This window comes from Nycticebus coucang, chromosome 22 (genome assembly GCF_027406575.1).
Source record: "Nycticebus coucang isolate mNycCou1 chromosome 22, mNycCou1.pri, whole genome shotgun sequence".
Classification (NCBI taxonomy): domain Eukaryota; kingdom Metazoa; phylum Chordata; class Mammalia; order Primates; family Lorisidae; genus Nycticebus; species Nycticebus coucang.
Window position 1 is genome coordinate 42,223,175 of NC_069801.1, and position 22,137 is coordinate 42,245,311.

A 22,137-nucleotide genomic window follows, 5' to 3' on the forward strand; every position below is an offset into this window, starting at 1 on the left:
TTTGTTGCAGTTTGGCCAGGGCCAGGTTCAAACCCACCACCCTTAGTATAGGGGGCCAGCACCTTACTCACTGAGCCACAGGTGGTGCCCTAGAAAACCTTTTCATTAAAACCATATTTACACCTGCCTTGGTCTCCCAGAGTGTTAAGGTTACAGGCGTAAGCTACCTTGCCTGGCTGAGAAATAATTTCTTAAAAATATGGGTTTTTAAATTGTTGAAATACAGTATGTACCCAGAAACAAATCTTGATGTTTTATGTAGATTTATATTCAAATAAAAAAGGCTCAAACTTAAAAAAAAAAAAAAAAACCATATTTAATTATTTTTGTTTTTTTTTTGTTTGAGTCTCAACCTGTCGCTCTGGGTAGAGAGCCACAGCATCATAGCTCACAGAAACCTCCAACTTTTTTGGGCTCAAGTGATCCTCTTGCCTCAGTTTTTGTCTATTTTTAGTACAGACTGGGTCTCACTTTTGCTCAGGGTGGTCTCAAACTCGTGATATCAAGCAATCCATCCACATCGACCTTCCACGGTGCTAGGATTATAGGCATGAGCCACCACACCTGGCTCCATACTTAAGTATTCTGTCTTGTAATAAATCATAGCATCTGGTATGCAATATTTAACATATTGTGTTTCCTTTCTCTTTCTGTCATTTATTCCATAAATGTTTACTGAACCCCACTATATATATGTACACTACATAGCAATATGTACAAGGCATATAAGATAATGGTTAGCTAGACTAATAAGACATTTTTATTATTACCTCCAATTGCGTAGACCATACCTCCCAGAACTGCTACTCCCAGTCCACATCGAGCCTGATGAAGTGAAGACACAGTGGTCCAATATTGACTAAAAGTGTCAAAACGTTCTACACAGCTGAGGGCTCTGCTATCACTCCAACGACCCCCCTGCAACCGAGTATATCCACCTAAACAAAAGAAGAAAAAGAACAAGGAAATCCTTTACTACTGGATTTAGAAACGGTAGTAATAAGCAAAATCTATCCCCCTATATCTAAACATTAAACATAACTATTTCTTTTTTTGAGACTCTTACTATGTTCCCTCTCGGTAAACTGCCGTGGCATCACAGCTCAAAGCAACCTCAAACTCTTGGGCTTAAGCGATTCTATTGCCTCAGCCTCCTAAGTAGCTGAACAGATGCTCACCACAACACCTAGCTTTTTTTTTTTTTTTTTTTTTTGGTAGAGACAGAGTCTCACTTTATGGCCCTCGGTAGAGTGCCATGGCTTCACACAGCTCACAGCAACCTCCAACTCCTGGGCTTAAGCAATTCTCTTGCCTCAGCCTCCTGAGTAGCTGGGACTACAGGCGCCCGCCACAACGCCCAGCTATTTTTTGGTTGCAGTTCAGCCGGGGCCGGGTTTGAACCCACCACCCTCGGTATATGGGGCCGGCGCCTTACTGACTGAGCCACAGGCGCCGCCCAACACCTAGCTATTTTTTTGTTGTTGTTGTTTAGGAGGACTGGGCTGGGTTCGAACCCACCAGCCTTGGTGTATGAAGCCAGCACCCTAACTACTGAGCTACAGGTGCCAAGCCATTAAGCATAACTATTATGTACCAAGAAATAAATGCTTTAGAGCTTGCAATATGTACAATATATTATACAAATATATGTATATTATTTTTAGCCAGGCATGGTGGCTTATGCCTATAATCCTAGCACTATGGGAGGCCAAGATGGGAGGATCACTTGTGGTCAGGGGTTCAAGACTCACCTGAGGAAGAATGAGACCCCCCCACCCCCGTCTCTACTAAAAATAGAAAAATTAGACAGTGTGCTGGGCTATAGTCCCAATCCACTTGGGAGGCTGAGACAGAAGGATTACTTGACCGCAGGAGTTTGAGGTTGCTGTGAGGGAAGCTAAGGCCATAGCACTCTAGACTGGGCAACATAGACTCATTGCCTGAAATAAAAAAAATATATATATATACATACATACACATACATCAGGTGTGGTGGCTCATGCCTGTTATCCTAGCACTTTGGGATGCCCAGGTGGGTGGACTGCTTGAGCTCACAAGTTTGAGACTGAGCAAGAGCAAGACCTCATCTCTAACAACATAGACAGGGGTTGCGGCAGGCGCCCAGCTACTTAGGAGGCTGAGGCAAGAGAATCTCTTGAGCCCAAGAGTACTAGCTTGCTATGAAGTATGACACCACAGCACTCTACTTACTTAGGGTGACCAAATGAGAGCCTGTATAAAAAAAAAATAAATAAATAAAATAAATAAACAAATATATATATATATATATAGAGAGAGAGAGAGAGAGAGATATGAAATTGTTAAATGTCCCAATTCCTGAAAGAGTACAACTTAAATGCAGTGAGAGGTTAACCTTGGTGTTTTACCATCTGCTCTTGGTCATAATAGAATATTATTAGCAGGGGTGGCGCCTGTGGCTCAAGGAGTAGGACGCCGGTCCCATATGCTGGAGGTGGTGGGTTCAAACCCAGCCCCGGCCAAAAAAAAAAAAAAAAAAAGAATATTATTAGCAGGCTCAGCACCTATAGCTCAAGTGGCTAAGGTGCCAGCCACATACACCAGAGCTGGCAGGTGCGAATCCAGCCTGGGTTGAATGACAGCTACAACCAAAAAATGGTCGGGTGTTGTGGTGGGCGCCTGTAGTCCCAGCTACTTGGGAGGCTGAGAAAAGAGAATCGCTTGAGCCCAGGAGTTGAAGGTTGCTGTGAGCTGTGATGCCATAGCACTCTACCCAGGGCGACAGCTTGAGGCTCTGTCTCAAAAAAAAAAGAAAAGAAAGAAAATAATAGTAGTAAAAGAATGTTAAATAAAATAGGCACTGCTTATCCATCTAGTTGGAAAAGTTTCATTATGACCCCTCCCATTAGTGTATTTTTCAATTAAAAATAGGGGGTAGAAATCTTTATTTTGACTATACAGAGGCCAGGTGCAGTGGCGCATTCCTGTAATTTTAGAATTCTAGGAGGCTGAGATGGGTAGATTGCTTGAGCTCAGGAGTTAAGACCAGCCTGAGCAAAAGTGAGACGCTGTCTCTACTAAAAACAGAAAAATTAGCCGGACATTGTGGTGTGCACCTGTAGTCCCAGCTATTTAGGAGGATGAGGCAGAATCACCTGAACCCAGGAATTTGAGGTTGCTGTGGGCTATGATGCCACAACACTGTACCCAGGGCAACGGAGTAAGATTGTCTCAAAAACAAAACGTCAGCGCCAGTACCTCAGAGAGTAGGGCACTGGCCACATACACCAAGACTGGCATGTTCAAGCCTGGCCCGGGCCTATCAAACAACAATGACAACTACAATCAAAGTATCGCCAGGCCTTGTGGCAGGTGCCTGTAGTCCCAGCTACTCAGGAGGCTGAGGCAAGAGAATCACTTAATCCCAAGAGTTTGAGGTGGCTGTGAGCTGTGATGCAATGGCACTCTACCGAGGGTGACATAGTAAGACTTTGTCTCAAAAAAAAAAAAAAAGAGGCCGGGCGTGGTGGCTCACGCCTGTAGTCCCAGCGCTGTGGGAGGCCGAGGCGGGTGGATTGCCTGAGCTCAGAGGTTCAAAACCCATATGAGCAAGCAGTCAGCCAGAGTAAGACCCCGTCTCTACCAACAACATCAAAAACAGCCAGCACCGCAGGAGAAAGAAGAAAATCACCAGAAAAGGAGTACTTCAAACAAACATGAACAAGCACACTGAAATTAAAAATAAAAAAAAAAAAAAGACTATACACGGCTCAATGCCTGTAGCTCAGTGGCTAGGGTGCCAGCCACATACACTGGAGTTGGCAAGTTTGAATCCAGCCCAGGCCTGCCAAACAACAATGACAACTACAACCAAAAAGTACCCGGGCATTGTGCTGGGCACCTGTAGTCCCAGCTATTTGGGAGGCTGAAGCAAGAGAATCACTTAAGCCCAAGAGTTTGAGATTGCTGTGAGCTGTGACGCCACGGCACTCTACCCAGGGCGACATACTAAGACTCTTATCTCAAAAAAAAAAAAGACTATACAGCCAATTAGCAAAAATAAAGTTGGCATGTACCCCAAAGCCGTCTACTTAAATATTATATAGAGCAGCACCTGTGGCTCAGTGGGTAGGGTGCCGGCCCTATATACCAAGGATGGCAGGTTCAAACCTGGCCCTGGCCAAAGTGCAATAAAAAAAAATAGCCAGGCATTGTGGTGGGTGCAATAAAAAAAAATAGCCAGGCATTGTGGTGGGTGCCTGTAGTCTCAGCTACTAGGGAGGCTGAGGCAAGAGAATTACCTAAGCCCGGGAGTTGGAGGTTGCTGTGAACTGTGATGCCAGACTTTTTTTTTTGTGTGTGTGTGTGTGTGTGTGTGTGGTTTTTGGCCGGGGCTGGGTTTGAACCCGCCACCTCCGGCATATGGGACCGGCGCCCTACTCACTGAGCCACAGGCGCCGCCCGATGCCAGACTTTTTGTAAGACTCTGTCTCAAAAAAAAAAGAAAGAAAGATACAATTTATAATTTACATATAATTATGTATATAATATTTATTTATCACTTTATCACCCTCAGTAGAATGCTGTGGTGTCACAGCTCACAGCAACCTCCAGCTCTTGGGCCCAGGTGATTCTCTTGCCTCAGTCTCCCAAGTAGCTGGGACCCATAGGCCCAGCCATTTTCCTGTTGTAGTTTGGCTGGGGCTAGGGTCGAACCCACCACCCTCGGTATATGGGGTCAGCGCCCTACTCACTGAACAACAGGCGCTGCCCCCTATAAATTGTATCTTATGTAAAACTATATTATATACATAAAGCTAGATAATCTTTCACTCTATACATTAAATATTGATAACGTTTAATGCTTTTTAAAAATAATGAAAAGGGCGGCGCCTGTGGCTCAACGGGTAGGGCGCCCGTCCCATATGCCGGAGGTGGCGGGTTCAAGCCCAGCCCCGGCCAAAAAAAAAAAAAATAAAAAATAAATAAAAATAATGAAAAGAAGTTTTAGTATATTCCTTTTATATTCCTAAAGATCATCATGTACAGCTATACCTTAGAGATCACTGGTTCCTGTCAGTCCATTTAATGATTACCTAAGATACTGTGAATATTTCAAAATTTTGATATTTTCCATATTTTTGAAAGAATGCAAACATTTAACATTTTTATTTTTATTTTTTAGAGACAAAGTCTTACTATGTCACCCTGTGCAGAGTGCCATAGCATCACAGCTCACAGCAACCTCAAACTCTTGGGCTTAAGTGATTCTCCTGCCTCAGCCTCCCAAGCAGCTGGGACTACAGGCACCTGGCACAACGCCCAACTATTTTTTGTTGAGGTTGTCATTATTGTTGTTTAGCTGTCCTGGGCCAGATTTGAACCTGCCATCCTCAGTATATGTAATCATTGTGCTATGGGCACCAAGCCTAAACATTTAACTTTTTTTTTCTTTTGTTTTTTTGAGACAGAGCCTCAAGCTGTCGCCCTGGGTAGAGTGATGTGGCATCACAGCTCACAGCAACCGCCAACTCCTGGGCTCAAGCGATTCTCCTGCCTCTGCCTCCCAAGTAGCTGGGACTATAGGCACCCACCAAAATGCCTGGCTATTTTTTGGTTGCAGCTGTCATTGTTGTTTGGCCGGCCTGGGCTGGATTCAAACCCGCCAGGCTCAGGTGTTTGTGGCTGGTGCCTTAACTACTTGAGCCACAGGAGCTAAGCCAAAACATTTAACTTTTTTTTTTTTTTGCAGTTTTTGGCCAGGGCTGGGTTTGAACCCACCACTTCCGGCATATGGGGCTGGTGCCCTACCCCTTTGAGCCACAGTTTCGTTAGTCAGTTATTCGATGACAACTAGGTAATCTAAGAACCCACACACATCAAATGGGTAGTTATTTATTTTTAGATGTGTTCACCGTAATATATAATTACAATGTATAAGTCTGTAGCCTATATATGAAATTAAACATGCCTCTTTGATACCTGCATATTCTGACATGTATAGTGGTAACAAAATATTAAAAGGTTTAGTCCTGAAAATAAAGGTAATTTCTATTACTTTTTTAAAGGCTCTTACCTACTGCATATAGGTACTTTCTTGCTTTCTTCCGAGGTCGAACTTTAGATGGCTGCAGGAAACTACAAAACTTGTTCTCTCTGGGAGATTTGCACACTTCACAATACTCTTTCAAAAGTGTTTGCAATGCAACACGAAGATTAAAATCAAATACTCCTAAAGCAATGTTTAAAAAGACAATGCTTGAAATAACTTTTAAATGATACTAAAAGAACATGTTTCTATAAAGACACTTTTAATAATCAAGAAATAAAACCTCACCATCAGACAATGGTGTTTATTCCCTACAACGCTAAATATTAATTTTCTCATTCCTAGCAAAGAATATATTTTATTTTGCTAGCCAGGCATAGTGGCTCACACCTGTTAATCCTAGCACTTTGGCAGGCTGGGGCAGATTGCTTGAGCTCAGGAGTTTGAGACCAGCCTGAGCAAGAGTGAGACCACATCACCACTAAAATAGAAAAAAAAATTTTTTTGAGACAGAGTCTGACTATGTCACCCTGGGTAGAGTGCTGTGGTGTCACAGCTCACAGCAACTTCGAACTCTTGGGCTTAAGCGATTCTCTTGCCTCAGTCTCCCAAGTAGCTGGGACTACAGGCGCCCATCACAATGCCCAGCTACTTTTTGTTGCAGTTGTCATTGTTATTTAGCTGGCCCCAGCCAGGATTGAACCTGCCACCCTCAGCGTATGTGGCTGGCACCGTAACCACTGCTGAGCTTAAAAATAGAAAAATTAACTGGGCATTGTGTTGGGTACCTATAGTTCCAGCTACTCAGGAAGCTAAGGCAAGAGGATCACTTGAACCCAAAAATTTCAGGTTGCTCTATAGCACTCTACCCAGGATGACTAAGTGAGACTCTGTCTCCCCCCCACCAAAAAAAAACAAATGTTTTCCTTAAATCTATCAAAGATTTTTTTTTTTTCCTGACAGGGTTTCACTTTATGACTCACTCTGTGCAGTGGTGAAATCACAGCTATCATAGCTCACTGTAGCCTCCAACTCCTAGGCTCAAGTGACCCTCCTGCATTAGTCTATCTATTTAGAAATAGAGGTGTGCAGCATCACACCTGGATTATTTCATTTTTATTTTATTACTTTATTTTATTATTTTATATTTTTGTAGAAACAAGAGTCTCCAGCTGCTCTTGAACTCCTGGTCTCAAGAGTTCCTCCTGCTTCAGCCTCTCAGAGTTCTGGGATTGTAAGTGTGAGCCATAGAGCCTGGTCCAACAATTGTTTTTAAAAATACGCTTCATAGGGCGGCGCCTGTGGCTCAGTTGGTAGGGCGCCAGCCCCATATACCGAGGGTGACGGGTTCAAACCCGGCCCCAGCCGAACTGCAACCAGAAAATGGCCAGGCGTTGTGGCGGGCGCCTGTAGTCCCAGCTACTCGGGAAGCTGAGGCAAGAGAATCGCTTAAGCCCAGGAGTTGGAGGTTGCTGTGAGCTGTGTGAGGCCACCACACTCTACCAAGGCCATAAAGTGAGACTCTGTCTCTACAAAAAATAAATAAAGAAAAGAAAAAAAAATACACTTCATAATATCAAATTGAAAATACATGTACACTAATTTCTAAATAAAGATGCCAAGTGAAACAAAATCAAAATTATCTAACAAAATAAAAAAGCCCAGTGCTGTGGTTCATGCCTATAATCCGAGCACTCTGGGAGGCAGAAGCAGGTGGATTGCTTGAACTAAGGAGTTTTAAGACCAGCCTGAGCAAGAGCAAGATCCCATATCTTCTAAAAATAGAAAACAAACAAAAAACCCCAAAAAACTAACCGGGCATCAAGGCGGACACCTACAGTCCCAGCTACTTGGGAGACTGAGGCAGGAGGATCACCTGAACCCAGGAGTTTGAGGTTGCTATGAGCTAGGCTGATACCAGGGCACTGTAGCCTGAGCAACAGAGTGACACTCTGTCTCTAAATAAATAAATCAATAAAGAGTTAATCTCATTACTTCCAGATTCCTTTTTTTTTAAATTTATTGTTGAGGATTCATTGATCAGATTCCTTTTTTATAATATGCCTACTTATTAAAATGTATTTATGATCTCAAAATTAATACAGTAGTCCCCCCCTTAACTGTGGTTTTGCTTTCCATGCTTTCAGTTAGCCACAGTTAACTATGATCCAAAAATACTAAATGGCAAGTTCCAGAAATAGTTTATAAGTTTTATTTATTTTTGAGACAGAGTCTCAGTATGTCATCCTGGGTAGAGTGCCGTGGTGTCACAGCTCACTGCAACCTCAAACTCTTGGACTTAAGCAATTATCTTGCCTCAGCCATCCAAGTAGCTAGGACTACAAGCAACCACCACAATGCCTGGCTATTTTTTTTTTTTTTTTTTTGTACAGACAGAGTCTCACTTTATAGCCCTTGGCAGAGTGCCGTGGCGTCACACAGCGCACAGCAACCTCCAACTCCTGGGCTTAAGCAATTCTCTTGCCTCAGCCTCTCAAGTAGCTGGGACTACAGGTGCCCGCCACAACACCCGGCTATTTTTTTTTTTTTTTGTAGAGACAGAGTCTCACCTTATGGCCCTCGGTAGAGTGCCATGGCCTCGCACAGCTCACAGCAACCTCCAACTCCTGGGCTTAAGCGACTCTCTTGCCTCAGCCTCCCGAGCAGCTGGGACCACAGGCGCCCACCACAACGCCCGGCTATTTTTTGGTTGCAGTTTGGCCGAGGCTGGGTCTGAACCCACCACCCTCGGTACATGGGGCCGGCGCCCTACCGACTGAGCCACAGGTGCCGCCCAATGCCTGGCTATTTTTAGAGACGAAGTCTCGCTCTTGCTCAGGTTGGTCTCAAACTTGTGAGCTCAGGCAATCCACCCGCCTTGGCCTCCCAGAGTGCTAGGATTACAGGTGTGAGCCATGGCACCTGGCCAATTGGTAGAAATATTAAAATATTACTGCCCACCCACAAAACACAAAAGTTGTATCTTACATATAATAATCATTCAATGTCTGTTACTAGAACCAAAAAACGAAAACACTCTATGATATCTCAAACATAGATAAAGTCTTTGGATAATTAATTGGCAAATTGGATATACAGCAAAGACATTACCTTCTATATACTTTAAAAGCCTCTGAGAAGGTAATAAAGGGAATCGAATTGGATCTAACACTTCTACCACATATTTTCTTCTCTTTCCCAGATCTTTCAGAATCCATCGCATCGCAGCTAAGAAAACCTGGTATTCATCCTCAATGCTAAGCTCTTCACTTCGTAAAATCTTGATCAACTGTTCTTTTGTAAGCGCCAGGAACTCTTCCCCGCAATGAACCTCCAAGAAATGGACATGAATGTAGTTTTCTGTGAATTCTAAAAGATCATGGCAGGCAATTTGCTCTGAGAACTGAAAGATCCCAATGCAGTTCAGTGGATCAATTTGGCCTTTCAAAAATTCACAACAAAGATTAACAACTTCAGTCAACTGTAGCATGTCTGCTGCAACAATCAACTCCTGGACATTATTCACACTTATGTTCACTATACCTAGAGAAGGAGGAAGACAAAACAGCCAATAAAATAAAAACAAACCCTGACTTGAAATATTCAAAAAGTTCTATACTTGATTTCACTGACAGCTTAATAATAATGTTCACAGAGCAGAAAGATGCTAAGTAAAAAAGGCAACAAAAGATTTGTGGAAAGGGCACAAAATTTAAATGATAATGATACCTAACATTCATGAAACACAAAGAACCAGATGCAATATTAACTGCTTTATTTGTTTATTACTGATTGATTGATTTTTAGAGACATGGTCTCCCTCTGTTGCCAACACTGGAGTACCGTGGTATCATAGCTCATTGTAACTTTAAACTCCTGGGCTCAAGTGATCCTTCCACCTCCACTTCTCAAGTAACTTGGCTATAAGTGCATGTCTTTATAACTGAAGCAATTTTTAAATTTTTTTACTTTTTTCCTTTTTTTTAGAAATGAGGTCTTGCTATGATGTCTAGGCTAAACTCAAACTCCTGGCCTCAAGTGATCCTTCCATCTTGGCCTCTCAAAGTGCTGGGATAGCATACATGAGCTACCAAGCCCAGACTTAATTGCTGTATATCCTCATTTAACCCTCATTATGATCCTACAAAGTAGGTATTATTGTTTTTCTTATTTCCATATTGAGAAAACTGAATCGGAATCTTTAAATAACTTGGCTGGGAACAGTGGTTCACGCCAATAATCCTAGCACTCTGGGAGGCCAAGGAAGGTGGATTGTGTGACCTCAGCAATTCAAGACACTGTCTCTCCCAGCTGCTCAGGAGGTTGAGGCAAGAGAATTGCGGAAGCCCAAGAGTTGGAGGTTGCTGTGAGCTGTGTGACGTCATGGCACTCTACCTGAGGGCGGTACAGTGAGACTCTGTCTCTACAAAAAAAAAAAAGAAAGAAAAGACACCGTCTCTACTGAAAACAGAAAACTTAGCCAAGCATAGTGGCACATGCCTGAGGGAAGAGGATCACCTGACACCAAGAATCTGAGGTTGCTAAGAGCTATGATGATGCCATGGCACTCCACCCAAAGCGACAGTGTGAGACAGGGTAAGACTCTGTCTCAAAAAAAAAAAAGACGATGTATAGTTTTTGTGTGCATATTCTAATGTCATTAAAACTCTTCAGGCTCTTCCTCTTCCCCTAAGCAACTTGAGGTGATCTATGAAATGGTTCACTATTCGCTTGACCCTGAAAACCCCACAATGCCATGCAAGTCAAGAGGCTCAAATCTTTGTGTTCACTTTAAGAATACACGTGAGGGCGGCGCCTGTGGCTTAGTGAGCAGGGCGCCGGCCCCATATACCGAGGGTGGCGGGTTCAAACCCGGCCCCGGCCAAACTGCAACAAAAAAATAGCCGGGCATTGTGGCGGGCACCTGTAGTCCCAGCTACTCGGGAGGCTGAGGCAGGAGAATCGCCTAGGCCCAGGAGTTGGAGGTTGCTGTGAGCTGTGTGATGCCACGGCACTCTACCGAGGGCGATAAAGTGAAACTCTGTCTCTACAAAAAAAAAAAAAAAAAAGAATACACGTGAAACTGCCCAAGCCATCAGGGTATTCATATATGAAAAGCCACCAAGTATCTGAAGGATGTCACTTTAAAGAAACAGTGTGTACCATTCCGACGTTACAATGGTGGAGTTGGTAGGTATGCTCAGGCCAAACAATGGGGCTGGACACAGGGTCGATGACCCAAAAAGAGTGCTGAGTTTTTGCTGCACGTGCTTAAAAATGTCTGAACTTATGGTTTAGATGTAGATTCTCTGGTCATTATGCATAGCCAAGTGAACAAAGCACCCAACATGCTTTGCCGAACTTACAGAGCTTACGGTCTCATTAACCCATACATGAGCTGCTCCTGCCACATCAAGATGATCCTTACTGAAAAGAAACAAATTGTTCCCAAACCAGAAGAGGAGGTAGCACAGAAGAAAAAGATATCCCAGAAGAAACTGAAGAAACAAAAACTTAGGCATGGGGGCAGCGCCTGTGGCTCAGTGGGTAGAGCACCAGCCACGTACACCAAGGCTGACAGGTTCGAACCCAGCCCAGGCCAGCTAAACAACGACGGTTACAACCAAAAAGTAGCCAGGAGTTGTGGCAAGTGCCTATAGTCCCAGCTACTTGGGAGGCAGAAGCAGGAGAATCACTTGAGCCCAGGAGTTGGAGGTTGCTGTGAGCTATGATCTCACAGCACTCTAAGGTGACAGCTTGAGGCTCTGTCTCAAAAAAAAAAAAGAAAAGAAAAAAGAAATATTCTGTTATAGGCTCGGCGCCTGTAGCTCAGTGGTTAGGGTGTCAGCCACATACACCAGAGCTGGTGAGTTGGACTCCAGCCCGGGCCTGCCAAACAATGACAACTACAAGCAAAAAATAAAAATGGCCAGATGTTGTGGCAGGCACCTGTAGTCCCAGCTACTTGGGAGGCTGGAGCAAGAGAATCACTTAAGCCCAAGAGTTTGAGGTTGCTGTGAGGTGTACACTCTAACAAAGGCAATAAATATACAGAGTGCCAAAATATGTATATAGATTTTATTTTTGAGACAGAGTTTTTTACTTATTAACCCTCGGTAGGGTGCTGTGGCATCACAGCTCACAGCAACCTCCAACTCCTTGGGCTTAGGCGATTCTCTTGCCTAAGCCTCCCAAGTAGGTGGGACTACAGGTGCTCACCGCTATTTTTTTGTTGCAGTTTGGCCGGGGCTGGGTTTGAACCCACCACCCTCGGTATATAGGGGCGGCACCTTACCCACTGGGCCACAGGTGTCCCCCTATAAAATGCTGAGAGTGTATATTTTTTGTTGTTTTTGTTTGTTATTGTTGCAGTTTTTGGCCAGGGTGGGGTTTGAACCCACCACCTCTGGCAAATGTGGCCAGCACCTTACTCCTTGAGCCACAGGTGCCATCCATATATACATTCTAAGAAAGGAAAAAACTGGCTCAGTGCCTATGGCTCAAGAGGCTAAGGAGCCAGCCATATACACCTGAGCTGGCGGGTTCAAATCCAGCCCGGGCCAGCAAAACAACAGTGATGGCTGCAACAACAACAACAAAAAAATAGCCGGGCATTGTGGCGGGTGCCTGTAATCCCAGCTACTTAGGAGGCAGAGGCAAGAGAATCGCTTGAGCCCAGGAGTTGGAGGTTGCTGTGAGCTGTGATGCCACAGGCACTCTACCCAGGGTGACACCTTGAGGCTCTGTCTCAAAAAAAAAAGGCTCAGCGCCTGTGGCTCAAGCGGCTAAGGTGCCAGCCACATATACCTGACCTGGCAGGTTCGAATCCAGCCCGGGTCCGCCAAACAACAATGACGGCTGCAACCAAAAAATCGCCGGGCATTGTGGCAGGAGCCTGTAGTCCCAGCTACTTGGGAGGCGGAGGCAGGAGAATCGCTTGAGCCCAAGAGTTGGAGGTTGCTGTGAGCTGTGAAGCCATGGCACTCTACCCAGGGCGACAAAGGGGCGGCGCCTGTGGCTCAGTGAGTAGGGCGCCGGCCCCATATGCCGAGGGTGGCGGGTTCAAATCCAGCCCCGGTCAAACTGCAACAACAAAAAAAAATAGCCAGGCGTTGTGGCGGGCACCTATAGTCCCAGCTGCTCGGGAGGCTGAGGCAAGAGAATCGCATAAGCCCAAGAGTTAGAGGTTGCTGTGAGCCGTGTGACGCCACGACACTCTACCCGAGGGAGGTACAGTGAGACTCTGTCTCTACAAAAAAAAGTGAAACTGTCTCTACAAAAAAAAAAAAAAAAAGAATCCTGTTTAAAAAAAAAAAAAAGGAAAAAACTATATTAAAATGGCAATAGTCAAGTCACATTTGCCTTCTGCAATTATAAAAGATGCTCAAACATGGCTTGTATTCTTTTGTTATGGTACATATTATTATGATTTTAATATAGTTTTTTCCTTTCTGAAAATGTGTATACATATTTTGGCACTCTCTGTATATATGTGTATTATAATTCATATAACCACATAAACTACAGAGAGATAATAAGATTGTATCCAATTATATATTATAAATAATATTATAATAAAATCCTAGTATATAAATATTTACTTTCATCAATAGTAAATTCCTTCAGATTCCTAGAAAAGGAGTCCAGGATCTAAAGATATAAATTTTTCAGTCTCATAATAACATGGCACTAAATTACCTTCTAGATAAATTAGATAAATTTGTATTCCCACAGCAGTGTATAAGTAACGGCTTCACTTAAAGCAACAGGCCCATGTAACATACCTGTGTAAATGAAATCTAGAAGTACCTGAAAGATTCCAGCTTCAATTCCTAGAATCTGTACAACATCTTTTGAGGACTCTTTCATTCCTCCCGTGAACAAAGCTGCAAAGTAAGGACTACTGGCAGCCAAAACCAGTCGATGAACTTGAAAAGTTTCCTTCCCAACTTGTAGCTGAACATCACAAAAATGGTATCCATTTCTCATGCTATTGATCTGGGCCAACATGAGTTGTGCATGTTTATCTGATGAAAAAGGACTATCACAAGCCTTCAGACAGCCCTCGTTAGCCATGATGATGATAGATTACTTAAAAGAACTGTTGCACATAATCTACTCCTACCCTGAAAAACAAAATAAAAAGAGATCAAGCAACGAATTTTTGTATTTAACATATCTTCCATTCACATACATAAGAAACATTCCCAATACTTGCAATCCATTTAGGGACATAAAACACACAGAAGACAAGTATTAACTGTGTGATACTGTTTCCAATATGGTTTCAGAGAAGGACGTAGTGGGGGGCTAAAAAGAATTGATGGATGTTACATAGAAGAAATAAGACCTGAACTGGATACTGAAGGATAAAGAGTATTAAGGTATGAGAAAAGGTCCTAAGTCCTTTTGTGGGGAGTAAAGGAAAAAAAAGACACAAAGGCAGAAAGTTTCTGTTCACTACAGCAAGGAAGCACATATCACAGCCAAAATGAATTTACAAAAAGCAATTGTGATCAGTCTGTCTGCTTAAAATCCTTCAATATAATTTCCTGCAGGAACCCAACCCAGCTCTGCTCTCCTTTGGGTTTATTGCTCACCCTACACTTACCCATTTTACAACCCATATTATACTCTACCTCCTTATCATACACCCTATCACCTTACTCCAAGAATACACACATCCCAGCTCGGCGCCTGTGGCTCAAGCAGCTAAGGCGCCAACCACATACACATGAGCTGGGTTCGAATCCAGCCTGGGCCCGCCAAACAATAACAATTACAACCAAGAATACACACATCTCTCTCTCTCTCTCTCTCTCTCTCACACACACACACACACACACACACACACACACACAGAAAAAGCTGAAAAACAGTACCTTAAGGGCAGAGACTCTTTCATAGCTATAGGACCAGTATCTGAAAAGTATTAGGTTTTCAAATGTTTGTGAAATCAGTATAATGAGAAATAACAGTAATAGCTTAGATTTTTGTTTTTTGTTGGTTTTTTTTCAGACAGAGTATCACTTTGTTGCCCTTGGTAGAGTGCTCTGGCATCATAGTTCACAGTAACCTCAAACTCCTGAGCTTAAGTGATTCTCTTGCCTCAGCTTCCTGCATAGCTGGGACTATAAGTGCCCACCACAATGTCCGGCTATGTTTTTGTTTTTTGTTTTTTGTTTTTTTTCAGTTTTTGGCTGGGGCTGGGTTTGAACCCACCACCTCTGGCATATGGGGCTGGCGCCTTACCCCGTTGAGCCACAGGCGCTGGCTGTTTTGTTTTTTTTTTAAGACAGGTCTTGCTCTGGTTTAGGCTGGTCTCAAACCTGTGAACTCAGGCAATCCATCTGCCTTGGCTTCCCAGAGGGTTAAAATTACAGATGTGAGCCACTGCACTGGCATACGTTTGTTTGTTTGTTTGTTTTTTAACTGTTAGCTTTTCCACATATTATGTCAATTGTAATTCTCAAAATAATTAAGAGCTAAGAAAAAAAAAAATCTGGGCAGCGCCTGTGGCTCAGCGGGTATGGCATCAGTGGGTTGTGGGTTTGAACCCAGCCTTGGCCAAACTGCAACAAAAAAATAGCTGGGCGCTGTGGTGGGCGCCTGTAGTCCCACCTACTCAGGAGGCTGAGGCAAGAGAATTGGCTAAGCCCAAAAGCCAGAGGTTGCTGTGAGCTGTGAGGCCACAGCACTCTAATGAGGGCAACAAAGTGAGACTCTGTCTCTTAAAAAAAAAAAAAGTCTTATCTAACAGGACAGAGATGGAAACTAAAGCTCAAAGTTTCCCCAAGAATACAGGGTTAGTGTGACAATCTCAGTATCTGAATCCAGGCCTTCTATAAATTCAAGACTTTTTCCACAACATCAATCGCATAGGAATCATTAGGTCAGATTAGAAAGAAAGATCCTTGAAACCTAAGCACTGAAATTTGCACCTAAGCCTTTATAGGTTCATGAAGAGTAATACAACAATAGCCGTATTTCAGAACTGATATTTGATTATTCAGGAGGATGAGTTACCAGGTAATAAAATCCCACTGAATAGCCTATAGCTTCAGCAATGTAAGTTAACTTTTAAATAAAGAAACTATGAGATCCTGTCACATTAAGAAATGTGGAGATGAAGCACAATGGAAATCTAAGATGATTAAGGTTTTGTAACCTAGACATCAAGAATTTGTAATAAACTGACACAAATAGTGTGGGATGATGTTAGAACAAATGATTAAGTTTATAGCATGCAAACTTATCAAAGTCAAAATAATCAGGCTTATTATCATGACTATCTAGGAATTAGCTTAGTGAGAAATTTGAGGTTCTAAGGTAAACTGCTAAAACTTCACATCAGCATGTACAGAATGTCTACATATTACATTAACTGGCATATAAAATCAAACAGCCTTTGAGGTGATGAATATACTAAATTACCCAGACTTAATCCTTTCATATTGTATACGTGTATCAAAATATCACACTATACTCCATAAATATGTATAATTATGTTAATTAAAATTAAAAAGGGGAAAAAGCAAATATTCTGTGTATTTGTCCCTACACAGAAATGTGACCCGCAGATATAGACTTTTTTTTTTTTCCTGTATCAGATCTCTCTGCAACTTTTGGACCCCAGTGGTTTAGTTACAAGGTACCTCCTCTGTGTATGTACTTAAAAGCATCCAGTACGGCCACTGAGCTAAATTGCTCAAGTTCACTGGTAGGACAGCAGAAATCCTAGTCTTTTACCACTCAGTATCTGTGATGCCATTCCATTGCCAGTAAAGCACGACTGTTATTCCAAAAGGCCATATGTAGAGTGACCATATTTCCAAAGGGAAAGAGCAAAATTCTCGGACACTACATGGGATGTAAGGGCAGTGCCTCAAGAGCCCCAAACTTGAAAAGCAGATCATTTGGAAACGGTGGAGATATCCACAAGCACTAAGGACCTAAGTTTGGCGGCCTTTAATTCACGCCAAGAGCACCTGCAAATTGCTTCAGCAAAGGTGTCAGAAAGAATCCCAGGACCAGCGTCAAAAAACCCGAGGCTCTTTGTGCTTGATCGAGTTGTGGGCTGGATCCAGAACGCTACCTCTACCCTGCTGCGACACTAATGGTGGATACTCATTCTGGTGCTACCTAAAGGTCAGGGAAGAGATCTCACACAACTTAAGAGACAGCGGAAGGGCCGAGGACACGGCGCAGGATCCCCCAGTGGAAACCAGAAAAGGAGAGGCCGCAGCCGACTGCACCACACGCAGCTCCGGAGAGGGTGACTGTCAGTGGACCGGCCGAGGCGGAGAAAAGGCGCGGAGAAAAACAGTTCCAGAGGCTCCTCTGACTCTTGTCCTCAGAGTCCCTGCGAGCCTGAGCCAGCCGAAGTTCCCAACCCCCTAGCGGACGCAACCCGGACGTAGGCCCTCCTTACCCGCTGCTTCCCTTCCCTCCAGCGCCGGCTAAAGCCCTGCGCGCGCAGCCGCGATTCGCACAGGCCGGAGAGGACGGGAACACACCAGGAATGCGGAAACCGGGAGGAGCCCGGCGCTCCCCGGAGAACTGTGGGCGCAGCGGGGCCGGGCGCAGGATGCCTGTGGCGTGCTTTCGTCCTTGACCTCTTATTGCGCGTGCGCGTAATTCTTCCGCTCGTGGAAAGACTTAGTGCCCTTATAAAAGAGGCGCCGGAGAACTCCTTCATCTTTTTCCATATGTGAAGACACAGCGAAAAAAATGGCCGAGCCTGAGCAAGAGCCAGATCCTGTCTCTACTAAAAATAGAAAAATTAGCCGGGCATTGTGGCTGACGCCTGTAGTCTTAGCCACAAGAGAGGCTGAGACAAGAGGATCCCGTGAGCCCAGGAGTTTGAGATTGCCATGAGCTATGAAGCCACGGAGTGAGACTGTCTCAAAAAAGAAAAAAATGTTACCATTGCGCCCTAAGGGATCGGTCTGCTCAAGAAGACCCCTAGTCTCTCTGAGGAGTAGGATCTACTGTCTGTATCTCAAACTGTCACTAGTTGGCTCTGTTACTGAGAGTTTGGCATTTGTCCAAGGCCTTCTGCGGCCACACCAGAAAAACAGGTAGTTTGAGGAGAAGGAAAGTTTATTAATTTTTTGGCAAATGAGGTTTTCAGAGTCCTGTTTTAAAGTACCAAAATCTTTTTTTTGAGACAGTCTCAAGTTTTTGCTCTGGGTAGAGTACGTGGCATCATAGCTCACAGCAACCTCCAACTCAGGCTCAAGCGATCTCTTGCCTCAATTTTTCTATTTTTAGTAGAGACGATGGGGAGGGGGGGCGGTGTGTCTCAGTTTTGCTCAGACTGGTCTCGAACTCGTGAACTCAAGCAATCCACCCGCCTTGGCCTCCCAGAGTGCTGGGATTACAGGCGTGAGCGTATAGAGTGCTGTAGCGTCACAGCTCACAGCAACCGCCAACTCGGACTTAGGCGATTCTCTTGCCTCCCAAGAGGCTGGGACTACAGGCGCCCGCCACAACATCCGGCTATTTTTTTGTTGCAGTTTGGCTGGGGCCGAGTTCAAACCTGCCACCCTCGGATGTGGGGTCTGTGCCCTACTCACTGAGCCACAGGCGCCTCCCTTTTTTTTTTGTACAGAGTCTATGTCCCCCTCCGTAGGTGCCCTGGTGTCACAGCTCACTGCAATCTCAAACTCTTGGGCTTAAGCGATTCTCTTGCCTCAGCCTCCAAAGTAGCTGAGACTACAGGTGCCAGCCACAACGCCTGGATTTTTTTTTTTTTTTAATGCGGTTGTCATTGTTTAGCATACCTGGATAGGGTTGAACCTGCTGGCCCCAGTATATGCGGCCACCGGCGTTGCCCCAAGTACCAACATCTTAACTATAAGCAGAAACAGCTTTTAAAGGGAGGATTTTCGGGTTCAGGCTTTTGGTGTTTAACTATACTTGAGGGTTCTGATCCATCCCTTCTCCTTCAAAGACCTTTGAACCATCTTGTCTGGTACAAAGAGCAAAGGACATTCTCCTGCCCCTGGGATTACTGGCCTAGGGGGAGAGTACAGGTCTTACTTCCTAAAAAGGATAAGAAGATTTTAAAGAGATAGCTTGTAAAACATTTCACTCCCTTTCAGGCCATTGCTTCTATTACAGCTCAAGCTAGAATTCTTTCCTGTGGGAAGCCAAAATCTCACTTGGCAAGTTCAGCAGGCTTTTCTCTATTCGTTGGGGCACCCACTGCATCTCGGGGCACCCACTGTATCTCTTGGAAGGTTATGTTAAAGCGTAGAGAATGGAGTCTCCCCAATTAAGCAATCTATTTCACAAAGAAATAGCCAGACTCTTAATCAGAAAATCACTATTTGGGTTCTTAAAACATTTCTCCTGAAAAATAACTTAGGGCTAGAAATAAGGAGTAAGAAAGAAAGATAAATTAATAAAAGACCTACTTTTAGGTTTGGACAGAAAATTTTCTTTAGCCCTACCAGAGGCCAAGGCAAAGCATAATCTCTGATTTTAGCTAAATATTTTATTCTAAAATGCAAAGGAGATAGAAACAATGTAGTCATTTCTTTTTTTTTTTTTTGTAGAGACAGAGTCTCACTTTATGGCCCTCGGTAGAGTGCCGTGGCCTCACACAGCTCACAGCAACCTCCAACTCCTGGGCTTAAGCGATTCTCTTGCCTCAGCCTCCCGAGTAGATGTAGTCATTTCTTTAGGAAGAGGTTTAAGGAAGGAAAAGAAAGTCAACAAATTATATGGAGTACCTACTGCTCGCTTTTGGTGCCCAGCCCAGAAATGCTCAGTTATTCTGCAGAATCATTGCATATACTAATTTGGCAAGCAAAACAGCAGAGAATCAAAGGATAAGCAATATAGCTTATTTACACACTAGAACAGATCTGAACTCACAGATTACAGTTCATCATTGACTTTAATTCCCTCATGACTTAAAACTTCTTTTTTTTTTTGGAGATAGAGTCTCACTTTGTCGCCCTCAGTAGAGTGCTATAGCATTACGGCTCACACCAACCTCCAGCTCTTGGGCTTAGCCTCTCGAGTAGATGGGACTACAGGCGCCTATTGAGGCTCTATTGTGAGGCTCTGTCTCAAAAAAAAAAAAAGGAGAGAAATGAATGCTGCCTGGATTCCTGGTAATTTGGATTATATTTCCTCTAGGGGTTAATTTCAAGGCTTCCAAGGAGATGGATTAAGCCAGAGAATCATACCCCAAACAGGATGTTTCTTTTTTTTTTTGAGACAGAGCCTCAAGCTGTCGCCCTGGGTAGAGTACCATGGCATCACAGTTCACAGCAACCTCCAACTCCCAGACTCAAGCAATTCTCCTGCCTCCACCTCCCAAGTAGCTGGGACCACAGGCACCCACCACAACACCCGGCTATTTTTTGGTTGCAGCCATCATGGTTGTTTGGCGGGCCTGGGCTGGATTAGGACCCGCCAGCTCAGGTGTATGTGGCTGGCACCTTAGCTGCTTGAGCCACAGATGCTGAGCCACAGGATGTTTTTTCAACTGGGTCTTTCTTTTCCACAAAGTTTTTTCCAAAGACTATTTCAAAGGAAGCAATTCTCAACCCTGACTACTGATTAGGAGTTTTTATTTATTATTTATTTATTTATTTATTTTTGAGACAGAGTCTCACTATGTCGCCCCAGTAGAGTGCTGTGACGTCACAGCTCACAGCAACCTTAAACTTTTGGGTTTAAGCAATTCTCTTGCCTCACCCTCCCAAGTGGCTGGGACTAAGTCCTTTTAGTCTTGACACTAAAGGAAACAAATAAGTATATTTGCTATCTTTTGCCACAAAAGTAATGTCCTAAAACAACAACAAATCTATCATCTAACAATCTTAATGAGTCAGGATTCTGGGCATGAATTCACTTGGTCCTGTGCTCAGGGTCTCACAAAATTGTAATGAGGTTCTCTGCCAGGGGTGCCTCCTCTTCTGAGTCTTGACTGGATAAGGATTTGGTTCCAAGCTTCTGTGGTTATTGGCAGTATTCAGATTCCTTACAGGCTGCAGGATTGAAGGCCTCTGTTTCTTGCTAGCTAACAGCAAGACACAGCCCTCAATTCTTTGCCAGATGTGCCTCTCCATATGGCAGTTCACAACATGGCAGCTTACTTCTCCCAAGCCAGCAAAGGAGAGATAATGTCTCCTGGCAAGACGGTTCCACTCTTTTATACAATGTAATCAGCCTTTACTCTATCGTATTGGATGAAATCAAGTCACAGGTCCCATCCATACTCAAAGGGAGGGGACCACATAAGTAGTGAATACTGGGAAGCAAGGATCATTTGGGGTTTTTTAGAGAGACAGACTCTCACTCTGTTGTGCCAAGGTAGGGTGCTGTGCTGTCAAACTGGACTCAAGTGGTCCTTCTAGCCTCAGCCTCCCCAGTAGGTGCACGCTCCACAGCATGCAACTAGTTTTTCTATTTTTAGTAGAGACAAGGTCTCCCTGTTGCTCAGGCTGGTCTCAAAATCCTGAGCTCCAGTATTACACCCACCTCAGCCTCCCAGAAGGCTAGAATTATAGGCATGCGCTCCAGCACCAGGCCTGTTTTTGTTTTTTGTTTCTTTCATTGACACAATATCTCACTGTTACCTGAGCTAGAGTGAAGCGGTGTTACCATAGCTCCCTGCAACCTCGAATTCCTGGGTTTAAGTGACCCTTCTGCCTCAGCCGCCAGAAAAGCTGGAATTACAGGTGCAGGACACCATGCCCACTAATTTTTCTATTTTTTTTTTTTTTTTGTAGAGGCAGAGTCTCACTTTACTGCCCTCAGTAGAGTGCCGTGGCGTCACAGGACTCACAGCAACCTCCAGCTCTTGGGCTTACGCGATTCTCTTGCCTCAGCCTCCCGAGCAGCTGGGACTACAGGCGCCCGCCACAACGCCCGGCTATTTTTTTGTTGCAGTTTGGCTGGGGCTGGCTTTGAACCCGCCACCCTCGGCATATGGGGCCGGCGCCCTACTCACTGAGCCACAGGCGCCGCCCAATTTTTCTATTTTTTTGTAGAGACACGGTCTCACTCTTACTCAGGCTGATCTCAAACTCCTGTCTTCAAACAATATTTCTGCCTTGGCCTCCTAAAGTCCTAAGATTTCTTTTTTT

At 44.1% G+C, this 22,137-nt stretch overlaps 1 protein-coding gene across 13 annotated transcripts in view; it reads right to left on the minus strand.

Annotated features, from left to right (window-relative positions):
* Window positions 1-17,537, minus strand: part of IPP (intracisternal A particle-promoted polypeptide) — a 189,008-nt gene extending 171,471 nt beyond the window's left edge. For 6 of the 13 annotated variants that reach the window (XM_053575294.1, XM_053575292.1, XM_053575299.1 and 3 more), the window contains exons 1-4: window positions 13,813-17,412; window positions 9,140-9,571; window positions 6,056-6,211; window positions 771-938 (exon numbers count right to left, since the gene is read on the minus strand). In XM_053575294.1, the coding sequence (XP_053431269.1) occupies window positions 771-938; window positions 6,056-6,211; window positions 9,140-9,571; window positions 13,813-14,104 (1,048 nt within the window). In that variant the 5' untranslated portion in view covers window positions 14,105-17,412. Of the gene's footprint in view, window positions 1-770; window positions 939-6,055; window positions 6,212-9,139; window positions 9,572-13,812; window positions 17,413-17,459 lie in introns of those variants that run through there. The other 7 variants (XM_053575287.1, XM_053575290.1, XM_053575289.1 and 4 more) reach the window with 7 other exon arrangements.
* Window positions 17,538-22,137: the final 4,600 nt, after the last annotated feature.